Source organism: Festucalex cinctus, chromosome 17, assembly GCF_051991245.1.
Source record: "Festucalex cinctus isolate MCC-2025b chromosome 17, RoL_Fcin_1.0, whole genome shotgun sequence".
Lineage (NCBI taxonomy): Eukaryota > Metazoa > Chordata > Actinopteri > Syngnathiformes > Syngnathidae > Festucalex > Festucalex cinctus.
Window position 1 is genome coordinate 12446437 of NC_135427.1, and position 17409 is coordinate 12463845.

Genomic DNA, 17409 nt, shown 5'->3' on the forward strand with positions numbered 1-17409 from the left:
AGGTCACTCAGTGTGCACATCACAAAAGGCTGATACCATTCATGGGGGTGGGGTGCCCCTCCAAATTGGTGTAAAAGTCAGCTCAAAGTCGTTCAGTTTGGTCTGTCCTGATGAAAATTTATCGGATGTAGTGCTGTCACTATCGAATACTTTTAGAATCGATTAATCTATCAATTATTCAATCGATTAATCGGAACCATTTAATTTTGCATTATAGTGTATTACAATAGCGTTTTCCTTGATCGGTGTTTATTTCATATTTCTTATTCGTGTAATGATTAAAAAAAAAAAAAAAAAAGGATGATTGATGTTGTAGTATTCTACCAGCGTGTTATGTTTAAGCGGTCATTGTTTTCCAAAGTAAAAACAGATGTTTGCAAATGTTTTATTTTAAACACAGAAGATAATCAGTCTTCTTTCATGAAGGACTACAGAAATCCGTCAACGGTTACATTTGATATGCTGAAATCAGAAGATTTGGTGAACTTTAAATTGCGCCAAATGAAATGGCGTCAAAGGCTTACTCGATTCTAAAATATTTGTCAATTAATCAACTAATTTTGACAGCTCTACTCGGATGAGAGGGCAAAAGGTCAAACTAGAGCAGTCTCATTGGGAACGATTCGATGCCCCGAGAAAGAAATAACCTAGATGAATGAGAATATCCATAAGCAGGACGTGTTGATTCCATACAAATTCACTACCGCTGCCACAACATAATTTATCCCATAGGCAGTACTGTGACACATTTTGGGTTTTTTGGTGGTTCTGACCAAATCATTTCAAAACAAGATACTGCCTATGGGCTACGTGAACTATAATCATTTACTGTATCATCATATCAGGTGCTCAGTCTCATGCTGCAAAAAATGATTTGCCCTCAGTGTGGTAAATTACAAGCACAATGAAAAACATTGTAAAGCATTGAAAGCAAAAAAAAAACAAAACAAAAAAACAACCTCATTCTATAGCTTACAATAGACCAAGTGTTATTGAAATCTGTCAACAAAACAATGAGGAAATTGTATCATTAATAATGATGCTAGCATAATTTATGCTATCACATGGGCAAAATTGGGCTAATCTACTAACTGAGCCTTCATAATCATCAGTGCAATTTTCCCAGAGTGTGGTTTTACACCGTTATATCTTTTGGTTTAGGTCATTCAGTTCCTCATCATAATTGGTGTGTAGTGTACCTTTTTTTTAAGTTACAAAATATTTCTATTAACTATTAAAGCAGGTCACATGTCTGATAATTGTTATGGAGAACAAACTCTCCTTTGCCGGGTGATGTTTGGTAAGACTCGAGCAAAAAGGCCATCATGAAGTCAATCACGTAAAAATAAAAAACGTGGTGGTTATTTCAAGGAAAGATGCGTCGACGCAGAAAAATTGAAATGGGCATGTTTTGTTTGAAACTTTTTGTGGGTGTGCTCATGATGGATATGTCAACCAATTGTTGTGTTTACTGACTCCGGAGGCTGGTTTAAATTAGGTATAGCAATCAAACATAATTTAAGACGAGTTCCCTTTTGAAAGACTCCAGGAATAAATAACCAAAGTTACCCTATAAAGTTTGCAGACTTCCTGTTTCTTCTTGAGACGTTTTGTGGGTCTGCTCATATCTCCAATTTTCTTCCAAAACTATATGGTACAATTTCCTTAGTATCTGAGTGAGAAATTGTGTTTCCTTAAAATGCCAACAGTAGCCTACACAGTTTAAAGTACAGATAAGTGTTCTGAGATCACATACAATTTTTTGAATGACATATGTAGGCTACTGTACATAGGTTATGTCAATAATTCAGTGTGACATGTGGGCCATTGGTCAATATTTCAAATTTGCGATAGCCTATGGAAGCATTTATATTTTCTTGCTATTTTTATTGCCCGTTTTGCTCGGTAAAGCATGTTGTGTTGCATTTGAATGTATGAAAAGTGCTAGGCCTATATAAATAAAATGTCAATGGATTTGCACGTTTCCACGCGAAGTCATGTGGATTTGTGCGCGCGCGCGTGTGCGCGTTCCTGGGAAGTAGTGAGCGACAATAATCTACAAGACTAATCAATACAGATCGATGACAACACCCGCGTCAAGGGATGGGGCAGGGAATGGGAGTAAATCGGGCAACGTGACGGATGCAGTTTGGGTTAAGTGATGACGGACGCCACTGATGCCCCCGAGTAATCGGTTGCTTTATATAAACGACTAACGACGTGGAAGTACAGCAGCGAAACGCAACACTCCATCATCTTCATCACCATCAGCATCATCATCATCATCATGAACGGTAACTGCAACGGGAACGCGAGCGACGTCGACTCGGAGGAGTTCCACTGCAGCAACGGCTTCCCGGAGCTGAGCGCCAAGAAGGCGGTGGCGCACCGCAAGCTCCACGAGGGCTCCCGCAAGGAGGCGGAGGACCGGTGCCGGCTGCCCGCCCTGCAGGCCGCCTACACGAGCATCCTGCGGGAGCTCGGGGAGGACCCCGACCGCCAGGGGCTGCTGCGCACGCCGCTGCGCGCCGCCAAAGCCATGCAGTTCTTCACCAAAGGCTACCACGAAACCGTGGACGGTGAGCACAAATTCGCATTTACGCCAACAATTACTGTATTGTCGTATTTTCAATTCAACATCACACAGTTATTAACAGCGCATTTAGGTTGCATCATTTCACTTTTTAATATCAATAATATTGCATTATTTTATTGTGCTGCACTAGTTCTCACTATATTGCACTATTTCACATTTTCTGTAAAATCAACAATATTGCAACATTTCCAATCTAAGGATTAATATTGTATGATTATGGTATTCTTTCTTAATATGTGTTATGTATAGGCTATGTCACATTTAATTACACTATTTCCCATATAAAGATGCGCAATACAGTACCATTTCCAGTTCATGCACATTATTACAGTATTTCCCATGCATATATATATATATATATATATATATATATATATATATATATATATATATCCATCCACCCATTTTCTGAACCGCTTGCTCCTCACAAGGGTCGCGGGGGGGGGGGGGGGGTGCTGGAGCCTATCTCAGCTGGCTTTGGGCAGTAGGCGGGGTACACCCTGAACTGGTTGCCAGCCAAACGCAGGGCACACATAATAATAATAAAAAATAATAATATAATAAAAAAAAAAATCATGTTTTAGGTTAATCGTAATGTAGTATTTAGTACAATAAAATATGTGGCACCATTTCTCATTTAAACGGAACTGTATTGCAATATTTGCTATTTAAGAGAAATTATGCTGCACTACGTTTTCTCAATTTCTACTCAAATATATTGCTATAATTCCAAATTTTAGCACATCTGATTCAATGATTTTTGTCATATGACTGATTCTGAACAGCTTCTGATGATCAACAAGTGCAAAGTTTTATGCTGTTGAAGTGAGTTTTTATATAATACTGACTGTCGATTAGGGATGAGAATGAAAATTCCCAGCAGTTCGATTTTTAGGAATTATTTTGCATGACGATTCCATTCATGGGCGGCACGGAGTAGTTAGCAGGTCCACCTCCCAGTACTGAGGACTCGGGTTCGAGTCCAGGCTCCGGCCTTATGGTTGGAGTTTGCATGTTCTCCCCGTGCCTGTGTGGGTCTTCTCCGGGTACTCCCGTCTCCTCCCACATCCCAAGGACATGCATGACAGGTTAATTGGGCACTCCGAATTGTCCCTAGGTGTGCTTGTGCGTGTGGATGGTTGTTCGTCTCTGTTTGCCCTGCGATTGGCTGGCGACCCTTGTGAGGAATAAGCGGTTCAGAAAATGGATGGTTGGATGGATTCCATTCATGGATTCCTTTTTGCATCCATGACGTGTTTCTACGATGTCATCTTTGTGCCAGGCATAACTAATCAACCCAAGCTTAATCAAACTATTCAATTGCTACATTCTTACCAGTTCCAGTCCCGAGTATCATTTGCTTTATTTCATTACTCCACCGGAAGACAATCGATAAGTAATTTGATCGATAATGCAATCTGAGTCGCTAAATGAATCAATTATTAAACGTACTTCTGGCAACTTAAAGTACGAAACGCACAGCCTGTCATCACCATTGAGGTAAGCAATTCTTACATGTGAGGTTAAGGTTCAACTGTAGCGAATCATAATTACGTACAATAAATTAAAATAAGTATACCAACAAAAGAAAAAGTTGACGTATTGCTAAAACGCAATCTTGATGTCCCGCCAGATGTGCTGAACGACGCCATTTTTGACGAGGACCACGACGAGATGGTGATCGTGAAGGGCATCGACATGTTCTCCCTGTGCGAGCATCATCTGGTGCCCTTTTTCGGCCAAGTGAGTTGAATTCCCTCGGGATCGGCGATCAGATGACAACAAGCAGGCGGCACCTTGTGTTTGGTTACGCATTGGAAGTCAGATGACGCCGACGGATTTTTTTTTTTTCTCCCTGTCTTTTGTCTTCATAGGTCCACATCGGGTATATTCCCAACAAGAAAGTGGTGGGGCTGAGCAAGCTGGCGAGGTGATCAAAACACACACATTGTGCTTGTGCGATTGCCGCGTTAGTGCCCAGCGCGTTCTTCTGTTATTTCACTGCATTGACCTGTGGGGCTTTAGAGTCTAAGCACTACGTCGAACTACAAAACTCCCCGTGGGAACCAGCGCTTGTCATCACAGCCCAGTCCAGTGCAGGGAGGTCGGCTGCGATCAAGGGTCAGGCGTCAGAATGTGCTAAAATAATAATAAAAAAATAATTTCTCATCGCACCTCCATCTTTCACTATCTTCTTCAGCAGACAGACTGGAGTCATTTTTTGTGAACTCACTATTCAACATACAGAAAAAAACAAACAATATGAAATGTATGACAGAATATTAGGGCCACATATAAATGTATACATTTTCTGAGAGCGGGGTAATATGCCGAGAAAAAAAAACATTACAAGAAAAAAACTAAAATATTTGTGACATTATATAGTGGTAAATTTGCAAGAAAAAAAACAAATTTACGAGAAATAAACTGCGGCATAAAGTGGCAAATTTGTGTGATGACGACAAATCAAATCAGCAATTTTATTTCTCGTAAATTTGTATTTTCCCTCACAAATTGCCATTTTACGATGTGGCAAATATGCAAGTATTTCCTCATGAATTTATGAGGGGTTTTTTTCAGGCAAATTTCTCACATTATAATGTTGCAAATATTCAAGTATTTTCTCATAAATTTGTGATTTGTTTTTCTGGCAAATTTCTCGCTTTATAATGTCACAAATATTCGAGTATTTTCTTATAAATTTGTGAGTTTATTTCTGCCAAATTTCTCACTTTGTAATGTTGCAACTATTCAACTATTTGCTTGTAAATTTGTGGGGGGTTCTCTCGCAAATTTGCTAATTTACAATGTCGCAAATATTCAAGGTTTTCCTTGTAAATTTGTGGGTTCTTTCTCGGAATATTACCTCCCTCTCTTAAAAAATAAATATATATATATATATATATATATATATATATATATGGCTCTAATATGGCCTCATAGAAATGTTCTATTACAAGGAAAACAGGAAAAGTTCGACAGGGGGAAAAAAAAAAAAAAAACAGAACAACAGCAGGAATTAAGACCAAGGTGAGACAACAGTATAGGCCATTAGGGTGAAAATTTTTTGAATGCAATGAGTAAAAAGTTCTTTTTGTTGCAGGATTGTGGAGATCTACAGTCGAAGGCTTCAAGGTGAGACACAATACCAACACCATGTTTTGCAATCCCTCCCCAAAGAAGAACATTGAGTTTTGAATACAATCTTATATATTCCAAAATATAATACAAGGCTCGAAATAAATCGTTTTGCGCCGCAGTTTCAGCCAGAGATCATCACCTCCCTGATGAGCTGCGTTTCTCACAAGTAGCATTCTGGTGAAGGGAGAAGCCATGATAATTGCTAAGATAATCTAACACTGAAATGGGTTAAAGCATTTAACAGCGGAATTAAGCGCTTGTGGCGTCGGGTCCACTTTTCACAGAAGACTGGCTGGAGCCATGTTAAAGCAGAGCGTATCCAACTTTGAACAGAAAATAAAAAATGTCTGGACTCGTGTAACAGAACCGGAACCAGAAATTAATTACAGGAGTGGTCTATATTAATATAGTGTAAAATATTTATTATATCATCAATGTTTCACCACAGAGTTTTGGTTTTGACTTGAGGTCTGCACAATAAATGTTATTAAAATTATATTATAGTATATATATGTTTTTTTTACATGCTACAACGTGAATTTAAGAAATGAAAACCGTTGACCTATTTCAAAAACAAATAAAAATTAAATTGTTCATTTGTTATATTGCCATATTATTGTCGTTTAAAAAAGCACTTACTTAAGGTGCGTGGGATTAACCTGCAAAAATAAATGCTCCACGTTAGAAAGTTGCACCTCAAATGAAGACATTGATTTGCAAAACTGCTCTGCAAAAAAACTTGATAATTTTATATATACAGTATATATATATATATATATATATATACAGTATATATATATATATATATATATATATATATATATATATATATATACAGTATATATATATATATATATATATATATATATACACAGTATATATATATATACAATATATATATACAGTATATATATATACATATATATATATATATATATATATATATATAGGGGTGTCAGGCAATTAAAATTTTTCATCGTAATGACCAATAGTTAACTCACGATTAATTGCAAATTTTATATCTATTTTAAATGTACAATAATATTTTTTCCCAAGTTTTCATACTCACGTGAACATAAAAGCGGAAAGAATGTTAAACTAATAGAAATATGGCTGCATCTTTTAGTCATTGATACAGTAATTACTTAATAATTCATAAAATTGAGTTAAAATTAAAAAGATGTGCCATACTTTAAAAAAAAATAAAAAAAACGAGTAATATTGATTTATTATTGGCCATTTTCCTGCCACGAGATGACATAATTGCATTTGTAAGACACTGGTGACAGTTCAGTGCATTCTTCTTTTCATTTTAAGAGCTATCGAATCTTTAACAGGAAGTAACTTGTGAAATTCTGCACAATTTTAAAATTGTAACATACAACTTGACCCGAGTCTCCACAACTATATTATGCATTATTATTAAATTTATTACTATTAAATTTTGACGTGGACGTGTCTGCTGCATTGCGACTGTAATTCACCCAGTACAGGCTTTCCAATAAGGGGCACTCATTAATCGCGCATTAAAAAATTAGCGGCATTTAAAGGAACTTTAAATTAACTCACTAATTTTGACACCCCTAACCCCGGGTTTACACCGGTTGCGGTTGCGGTGCGGCTGCGGTGCGGTGCGTCTTGACTGCGTGCTCAGAACGGGTCAATTTTTTTGCCAATCCACACCGGCTCCGCACAGCTGCGGTCCGGCAGCTCCGTCGCCGACCACTTCCCGCCGTGTCTCGCGTGACCGCACGCGATCATGTGGCATTAAAAACAACGACAAACACACAGAAAGTCTGTGCTCAACAGAGAAGCAGAAAGAGAGGTGGACTTTTATTATTTTGTGGCTTTCTACCTCCATTATAAACCTCGCCTCGTCCATGTTCGCTGGTGTCTAAACCGTGAATGAGCACCTCGCATGTTAACTCCAGGCCCGTCTACGCCCACATCACGTTTTGCTAGCATGCTTGCGAAATAGGAGCTGGTGAGTGTTTTATCTTGAAAGATAACCGGAAATTTATTTTGAAACTGCGTCGGTCTTCCTGTCCCGCTCGGTGTTTTGTGCTAGCTTGCCATTTGCCGGAGGCCTACCGCTGCGGCGTCCAGCAAAAATAGAAAATAGGTCTATCCTGGCGGAAGGCCTGCGGCACGCCGCAGCTGAGACGCAGTCGACACGCAACGCACCCGCAAGCGGGTAAACTGCACCATTCGAATGAATGGAATCTAATTGCTTGCGTCGCCGGAACGCGCCGGAACGCACCGCAACCGCACCGCAACCGGTATAAACCCGGGGTAATATATGTATATATTTCCATGAAATCCTGCGCATATGCAGATGAGACCTGCCGTTGGTAATTCTGCAGTCAAGTACAGGCTTGCAGATATGGTCGTAACTTCATAGCCAATCAAAGTGGCTCCTCTCATTCCCTCTAAATATGGTGTGGCAGTCCTGCACGAGACTTACCAAATAGATCCACTGATATCTTCGCGCTTGTATTTTTGCCTTTTTTCCCCTCAGTTCAAGAGCGTCTCACCAGGCAGATTGCCATCGGGTTATCCGAGGCCCTTCAACCCAGAGGCGTCGCCGTGGTGATTGAGGCGGCGTAAGTACACGTGCGTCGACATACGCGCATACATCCTGTTTTAGCAGCCATCTTTTTGCCCACGTAGACACATGTGCATGGTGATGCGCGGCGTGCAGAAGATGAACAGCCGCACAGTGACCAGCTCCATGTTGGGGGTCTACCTGGAAGACCCCAAAACCCGAGAGGAGTTCCTGTCCCTCACCCAGCACTGAGACGACGTGAAGGCACAGCCATAAACGAGCCAAAACAAAAAACAAAAAAAACACACACACACACACACACACCAAAGCTTGAAGAATTTCCACGCTGCAGCTTTGATGATTTGTAACATCACTGTGATTCCAAGTGCCTTTTTTGCCACTCAAATATTTTATATTAATAATATTAATAATAATAATAATAAGTTTAATTTGTAATGCACTTTACATTTCAAAGAAATCTCAAAGTGCCATATACATATATATTTTATATTTCTAGTAAGTATATGACTATGTAAAGTTGTTACATTAATTATATGTATTCATTATAATACGTGCAATTCTTTTATTGATTTACCCTGATGGGAATATCATTGGTGCTTATGCAACGTGGTGCTGTTTCAACCTTCTCTCGCTTCATCATTAGTAATCCACATATTTGTCATATAAAGTACTTGTGATATATAAACTGTTATTTTTGTGTGACCCGGAGGAAAGAAGAGGCCTGCCCTGTACTGATCATGAGTTTTGCTTTCTTTTCTTTTTTTCCACCTATATATACACACCGTGTATTATGATTATTATTTAGCCTAATAAAAAGAATACAATTACCAGAATGCGCCGGACTTCTTTGTGGAACTGACTTATTCTGACCTGTCAAACAATTACATTTTTAATAAGATTAATCACATTTTAGAATTTTGATTAATCATAATTAATCACTTCATTAAAAAGGCATTTTATTAATAGTTTTTGCCCGCCAAATTAGAAAAGCACCTATTATGTGTTAACTCTTTCTACATTTTATGTTATGGGGACGTCTTCAACATTTTTTGCTCGACTGCACACGCACAAGCTCCTCTTTTTCCTTATCAGTTAACTACTTGCATAAGTCAAAATGAAAAAAAAATTACCCCTATATTTTGACATGAACAAACATTCTGAATGTCATGCGTAAATATTAATGCTTTAATGCATGTAGTTATGTTTATTGCTCAACGCAATCTGTGCTACCTTTAAAGGGATACTTCAATTATTTAGCCCATTACAGCAATAAAAAGTTAATGTTTTGTCTATAATTAATTTGATACTTTCATTATTTTTCATTTACAACTTGCTGTCGACTGAAAATGACATCACAAGGGCTCAGGTAACCAATCACAGCTCTCCCGTTTTCTAGGTTTGGTCATGTGACATTCACAAGCTGAGCTGTGATTGGTTACCTGAACCCTTGTGATGTCATTTTCAGTCGACAGCAAGTTGCAAAATGTGCTGTTAAAAGGTACTAATTGTACATGAAAAATAATGAACTATCAAATTTATTATAGGCAAAATATTCATGGCTAAATAAGTAAAGTATCCCTTTAATGTTAACCATCCACTGCCAAGCTAAAGAATCATCTGCGGTCAAAATTAATCATGTGATTAATCTGAGTTAATATATGATTTATGCGGTTATTTTTGGTGATTATTCAATGAGTTAATGCTTTAACTTTGACAGCACCAATTTATTAAATACTGATTATTTTTTTTTATTGAATGACGTGTTTTTGAAATAAGTGAAATAGTTTCCTCTTTTTTTTTTTTTAGACTGAAGATTTTACTGAAAAATATAAATCACATTAGATACACACACAAAAAAAAAAAAACAATTTGAAAGGCTCAACTACAACCAAATGCAATTGGGGTAACACTTGAACACTTGTAATATGACTGTATTGTGATTGTATTACACTCTAGCCAAGTGCTTAAGTGTGGCTTATGAGGACATTGTGGGGAAAAAGATGAGAAACGCATGACCTACAGCATGGTCGGTTACACAGACGTCTGCTTGTAGTTGGTGGTGTCGATAACCTTCTTTCCGCACATGGCACAGATTCCTGAGAGGACAAAACAGCATGTGAGCTGGGTGCATACGGTAGAAATGGCGCCCACGGGTGTTGTTTTGTAAAATCTCTTTTTGGGTTACAGTTACAATGTCAGATTTGTTGCGAGTCTTCATTTATACTGCGCACACACAAACAGGCATTACTCGTGACCGCAAGATCAGTTGACATGTGCCCTCAGATATGAGTAAACTTTCATTGTATTGAGTTATTTGTAAGGGGGGGCAGTAAAAGTTTCTTGATTATATTAAATTGACAAAATGGAAAACACAAATTCGGATGGTTTTACGGCTGTGCGACAATTCAACTTTGGACACTCTATTCATTGAGTTGCACCCAGGATGCATGCGTAAATCTCTGTTCTGTTGATTCACTTGAAAGGAAAAAATAAATCATTAAACATGCATCCATTATCTTAACAGCTTGCTCCTCACAAGGGCCTCGGGGGGTGCTGGAGCCTATTCCAGCTGGCTTCGGGCAGGGGGACACCCTGAACTGGTTGCCAGCCAATCGCAGGGCACACAGAGACGAACAGCCACCCACACACACAAGCACACCTAGGGATAATTCGGAGCACCCAATTAACCTGCCATGCATGTCTTCCGAATGTGGGAGGAGACCGGAGTACCCGGAGAAGACCCACGCAGACACAGGGAGAACTTGCAGACTTAACCCAGGAAGGCCGGAGCCTGGCCTGATCTTGCATCCTCAGTACTCAGAGGCAAACATGCTAACCAGTCATCCACTGTGCCGCCCAATCAGCAAACAAAGAAAAATAATTGCATCGTCTTACAGCCGTCCAGCAAATTTGCACCAGCTGTTCTGTTTGTGCCGGTGTGGACTCTTCCCTTGTATTTAATCATGTTAGAAAAAGAAAGAAAAAAAACCTCATTCATTTTTAGGGACTTCTACAAAAACAAAACGATAATCCATTAGCATGGTTTTATGTAAATCTGAAGCAATTTTGAAATTACAGCTCGATCGCATTTCCTTGTCAGAAATGTTTTTCAATATTATATTTTTAAAGGGAACTTTCCAATATTCTTTTTTAAAAGGGGAAATCTTGTACATTTAGCGCGACCCATTCAGCCTCAGTTGCTTTGGGACATTACTTAGCAGCTTCACGCTACAAATCAATCCAGCGCTCAAGGAAAAAAAGGACCATTGTGCTTCCCAGTAACTTCTTGACCTTTTCCCAATTTTTTAAATGCCATGTTTATTCATTCTCTGGCATGTTTTTATTTTTACGGCCTTTTCTTTCATGACGCTGCAACATGCTGAAAAGCCCCATGTGAGAGAAAAAAAAAATCATTCCAAGACATGACTAATAGACAATTAGCTCCGCACAATCGATCAAAGACAATTATCATGCTCATCCCTACTGTTAACATTACAATTTTTTCACAAGGAGAAAAAAGGGGATATTGTGGTTTGAAAATGTCATTTTCTATTCAGACCAAAATGTGGCCAAAGGCGTGCGTAATGCATTAAGACCAAAAATTATTCTCCCACAGACAAAAAAAATAAATGGATGAAGTCCAACCTTTCTTGTAAGCGCAGCCTTGGCAGTAATGAGATCCCGACTGATGGACGGAGCTCTTGCAGATGCGACATGTGGCGAAACCCGTCTTACTGTACGGGTCGAACCTGAATGGGGGGGTTTGGGGGGGATCACGGTGAGATGGGAGAATGCGTGGTTATTGGCCAGTGAGAACAGACACTTTAGGAATCTCCTTCACATTTAGTACTGTGTTTTTGTGCTCAGCTTTATAGCGCAGCCACTCTTAGAATGAGTAGCTACTAAGAAATGATGAATCAAATAAGTTGAATAACTATTACAAAAAAAAAAGGTCAAACCCAAATCTCTGCCTCAAAACCTCGCAGTGATCATTTTTGCCCGCCTTTTAAAGCTTCAAAGATTGAGTCACGCAGATACTGCTGTGTCAAATGTGAGGTTGGTGAACCTCAAAATTTCTGTATTATGCATATTTTCTATTGGTACTGCTGTTTAAAATGTTAAAAATCTGTTTTCTTCTCATTACTTTTTTAATTTACGAGATAACCAATACTAAAAATATTCAGCAGTTGCAGACGAGGTAGCAACAGTGCTGAACTTTCTGCATTTGTTGTGCACCCTCACTTTATTCACATTCCAGACCCATCCTGCAAAAGGTGAAAAAAAAATCTGTGAAATAGAAAAAAACATTTTAAAAAAAATGTAGTTGCTATTACACTTACAAAAATCTTATTTGAAAAAAAAAAAATGCAAGCATAAAATGTCCACAAAATACTATTTTGTAGTGTTTGTGCCTTTACCAGGCGGGTCATGGGGAGTGGCGTGTGACATCGGCGGTGTATGAGTACCTGGGTGTAAACAATCATTTACTTTCCCATTCCTAAAGATACAGCATTGTTGACCTGATGCTCACCTGGCTTTCTTTGAAGTCAGCAGTTTGTTTTCGTTGCGCTTGCGGCCGCCGCTCTCTGGAACAAAGAAGGGAAATATTTCACACTGCAGTGCAATAAACCACCTTCCAAAATGATTGTAATTGCACGTAGATACCACAAGATGGTGACAAATCACTTTCTTTATTAGACAAGGGCCTTTAAAGGGATACTTTACTTATTTAGCCATTTTTGGCAGTCAAACATTAATATTTTGCCTATAATAAATTTGATATTTTCATTATTTTTCACGTACAATTAGTACCTTTAAAACAACTTTTGCAACTTGCTGTCGACTGAAAATGACATCACAAGAGCTCAGGAAACCAATCACAGCTCAGCTTGTGAATGTCACATGACCAAACCTAGAAAACAGGTGAGCTATGATTGGTTATCTGAGCCCTTGTGATGTCATTTTCAGTCGACAGCAACTTGCAAAATGTGTTTTTAAAGGTACTAATTGTATGTGAAAAATAATGAAAATATCAAATTAATTATAGACAAACTATTAACTTTTTATTGCTATAATGGGCTAAATAACTGGTGTCCCTTTAATGTATGTCAATCTCTAATTTCAATACAAAAGAAAAATCAGAAAAGGTTGTTTTGAATGGCATTGTCATTTGTATTTTCGTTCTGAACATAAATCTGTTTTTTATTTCAAGGCAATATTCCCCTGCCATCCACATAACTCGGGAGCATCTGTGTGGAAAATGAAGTGACGTGTGTGTCACGCTGTGGATGGAAGGAATACAATGCGTTTCTTTTAGTTGGGCACCTATGACATATTTGGATGAGCATGGTGCAACCAAGTGTGGAAAACAGCCATAAGATTTAACAGCTTTTGATGATTTAAGTGCACCCAACTTGGTTATTTCATTCTTCATTTTAATGTGTACAGCTGAACTTTGATAGTTTCACCTGAGACTTGGTGAGTGATTTGAGATAGAATGGTATTTTTACAAAGCACAGTAATTGACTCGCAATCGCAACTTGACTTCAGGGCTTCTTCAGCTATAAATTTTTGGTGTGGAGTTCTCCTATTGAAAAACTAGAAAATTATAAAAACCTATCGTAGAACCCTGTTCATCAAGGAAGGCTTTTCGAGGTACTTTTGCAACCCTTCCCAACTTCATACAAGAGGTAACAATTAATCACTGCAGATATTCTGATGGCTGTTTGGTGCAAGACATGGCTTACACCGGGGCTGCTTATTGAGAAAATTGAACTCAAAACGGGTGGAGAGATATATATATATATATATATATATATATATATATATATATATATATATATATATATATATATATACCACCAAGCTTGTCAACTCCGGGTGGCTAACCCATAATTCTGATCCACTCTTGGAGAAGTCCCAACCCTAGCGGATCACATATTTTCCACACCTAGCTAATGTATATAAATGGCGAGAAGATATATACATTTTTTACCAAAATCTCCAGCCATTTTATGAACGTATAACCTTCATCTTTCTTACCTATCGTGTTCCGTGCTCCGTCCTTCCAAGTGTCAGGGGTGATGACTCTACCAAGCTTCTTCTCGCCTAAGACAAACATACACAACAACAACTCACACGCGCTGATATGACAGAGTTAAATTGCGATTTTTAGTACGTCAAACAGCACATTTTTGAGCCAACAGTTAGCCGTGTTAGCTTACGAGGGCAGTACGTTTGGGGAAAAACAAACATTTGGCTCACATTTTAACACAAACAGCCGTTTATCGTGAACTTACACTTTTCACAGACCATATTCCCGTCTTACTTGTGGCGGTGCTTGCTTTAAATTAATGAAAATAAACCACTAACTCGCTGTTGGCCTACTCTTTTACAACACTAGCTAGCTGAAAGTGCTATATTTGTAAACTTCCGGTATTAATGACGTCACTCTTGATTGGTGAAATGTCGTGAGATTTTGAAACGTGATTGGTTGCCAGCTGTGTCAATTCTAACGATAACAACATCCGATTCAAGTTTAAAAGCAATTTGTATTTCGTATCTTTTGTAATTAAGCCAATGTTTATTTTCACTAAATTATAAGAAACACACACATCAGCTGTATGGTCGTAAAATACCGGTTCTTGAAGACGCCAACGACATGAACTTCCGGTCTGCTCATCAGATTGGTGAAACGTCTGAACTGTGATTGGCTGGCGGAAGTACCTGCAACTCCATATTTACGGAAGTGATGCACAACTGTAGATGAACGTTTCGCCCGTGCTTGGTCGCGCTTTATTCTCAACTTTAAGCTTCTAATTGTAATTTTGTGCCATCAAGCGCCATGTGGGACCACGAGATCCGAGCCATGGCGAGCACTCACGCTATTATCGCCGCCTCGATGCTCGCGGCCACCGTTGTGCCTGCGATCGTTGTACCGGGTTTCTCTGTGTATGACACCCACCTGCTGTGGATCTACTCGGTGTCCGGGGCCGTCTCCGCAGTCAGCGTCGCCATCTTCTGGCTCCTCGGCATCTCGCCGCCGACCAGGAAGCACACGCTGGGATATAAGGTTAGAAGACACACGGTTGGGACTGTATATTAGGGAAAGGTATTGCGATTTTTTTTCTTCTTCAAAACAACGGAATGCTTTCATCAAAATGCACAAATGTTCAAGAATTTACAAACTTGCCATGATGTAATTGGCAAATCTGTTTCATACAGTGCAGAAGCCCTAACTCCGCCGCACATACTGCTGGGCCAATGACTCCTGCTTTCGTCAGACTGCCATCCAGTGAAAATTTGATTATTGGACATTTAAAAAATGATTTTCCATTCTTTGTGCAGCTGTCCAGGTTGTTTCGTTCCTGTTTGTACTTCTTTCTGTCCTGCTTGTTCTTCCACACAGTGGTGGTTCTCTACGGAGCTCCCCTGATTGAGTGAGTAGCTTGGAAAAAAAAAAAAAAAGCACAACCATCATTACCTGAACAAAACTAAAAAATAGAAGTAAACAAGTTGATTGTACTTTACTCTGTACAATGACACAATTTTTTTTTATATTTCAGCTCGGCTTTGGAGACCTTCTCTCTGGCCGTACTCTTGTCCTCGCTCACCACACTTCGGTGTCTATGCATGCTGGGACCAAACGTTCAGGCTTGGATCAGAGTCTTCAGTCGCCATGGGTATATCAAGATGTTGTTTTTTTGTTTTTTTTAACAAGGCGTCACTTGGCCAATTTGTCTTTATTTGTTGGGGCTTTGTGTTGGCAGCAAAATTATAACTAACTAGCCTAGGCATGAGCTTCAGGTTTTCCGGTAGCAATCCACCATTTCATTCATTGGGGAAAGTGGAGTTGGCTTTTAAGCCAAGGTATCACTTTATTTAGACCCCTTGTTTATTTAAAAAAAAAAAAAAAAAAAGCAACATATCTGTCTTTTACTTTGCAGAGCAATGTCTGTCTGGGACACTTGCCTCCAGATCACGGTGACCTTGACGGTGTTGGGCGTCTGGGTTGGAGCTTTCCCAATACCTCTGGACTGGAATAGTCCTTGGCAGGTTAGCACTTGCAAGACAAACCCTCATCGAGTCACACCACACAAATTTAAAGGTCTTGATGAAGACTTTCTGGATCACGTTACTTTTGTCCTGTGATGGTGTCATGGCAAGAGAATATCCACATGGAGTCATATCTCAAATTAAGGATCCGGAGAGGGATTTCCAGATTGTTAATTACACAGTATTGCATATGATGGCATAAGTCAGAAAACATCATTTTGACCATTAGGAACGTGAACGTCAAAAAATGAAGTTGCAACAAACCACACTGAGTCATACCTCAAATTAGAGTTATCACCGAGTACTTCATATATTGCAAATAACGTTTTTCAGTTACCGTAATAGATGAGATCATGATCAAAACATCACCACCGTCTTCTTGCTACCTTATCGTTGCTGTCCCCCCCCCCAGGCTTGGCCTATATCTTGCAGCCTGGGCGCCATGTTGGGCTACCTGACAGGCCTGGTGGTGGCGCCGGCGTGGATTCACTACCATCGTAAGCAGCTCACATACAAGTGTAAATGATGGACCAGCCTAATTTTCCCAAACGGAGCCTCTGTATTTCTTTCACCTTTTCCTGCTATTTATTTAGAATCCTGATAATGAGGATGATGCCACTGTAATATGAGCCACATGGTTTTGTACTGTCATTTTTATATGAATAAAAAGTGTTGCTTTTAGTTGTATTTTCTACGTTACTGACTCAAATAAAATTCATTGCATATTTAAAAAAATAAATACACCTAACATGTAAATGTGAACGGTCAATACAAACCTGTTAGTATTTTCCATGTACCACTAGAGGGAGCCCACATAACACTAATGCGTATATACTTCATCCTGTCAGGAAGATTAGATTGTAACAAAACCAACATTCACATAATACACAATCATTAAATAGTATAAACAAATTTTTAAAAAAAAGCCGAAAAAGAAACAAAATATTCAGATGTTATGGTAAAAGCTTAGTAATAATTAGTGTAATTATTCTACAGCAATATTTCTAAGCAATCGGTTCTGATTGGCTGCTCAAGAGGCAAATTGAGGATT

At 38.9% G+C, this 17409-nt stretch overlaps 3 protein-coding genes across 3 annotated transcripts; 2 read left to right on the forward strand and 1 right to left on the reverse strand.

The window, feature by feature from the left end:
- Window positions 1-2065: 2065 nt before the first annotated feature.
- gch2 (GTP cyclohydrolase 2) lies at window positions 2066-9126 on the forward strand. The gene is made up of 6 exons (XM_077501833.1): window positions 2066-2579; window positions 4230-4339; window positions 4471-4526; window positions 5700-5731; window positions 8256-8340; window positions 8408-9126. Exons 1-6 carry the CDS (start codon window positions 2288-2290, stop codon window positions 8532-8534), a joined length of 702 nt encoding a protein of 233 aa, XP_077357959.1. The 5' UTR covers window positions 2066-2287; the 3' UTR covers window positions 8535-9126.
- A 1092-nt stretch (window positions 9127-10218) lies between these two features.
- Window positions 10219-14769, reverse strand: cript (cysteine-rich PDZ-binding protein). The gene is made up of 5 exons (XM_077503528.1): window positions 14603-14769; window positions 14346-14411; window positions 12835-12889; window positions 11949-12052; window positions 10219-10399 (listed from the first exon to the last, which is right to left on the reverse strand). The coding sequence occupies exons 1-5, from the start codon at window positions 14616-14618 to the stop codon at window positions 10335-10337; spliced, it is 306 nt and encodes a 101-aa protein (XP_077359654.1). The 5' UTR covers window positions 14619-14769; the 3' UTR covers window positions 10219-10334.
- A 223-nt stretch (window positions 14770-14992) lies between these two features.
- On the forward strand, window positions 14993-17039 carry pigf (phosphatidylinositol glycan anchor biosynthesis, class F). The gene is made up of 5 exons (XM_077503527.1): window positions 14993-15375; window positions 15651-15742; window positions 15869-15985; window positions 16250-16358; window positions 16771-17039. The coding sequence occupies exons 1-5, from the start codon at window positions 15148-15150 to the stop codon at window positions 16882-16884; spliced, it is 660 nt and encodes a 219-aa protein (XP_077359653.1). The 5' UTR covers window positions 14993-15147; the 3' UTR covers window positions 16885-17039.
- Window positions 17040-17409: the final 370 nt, after the last annotated feature.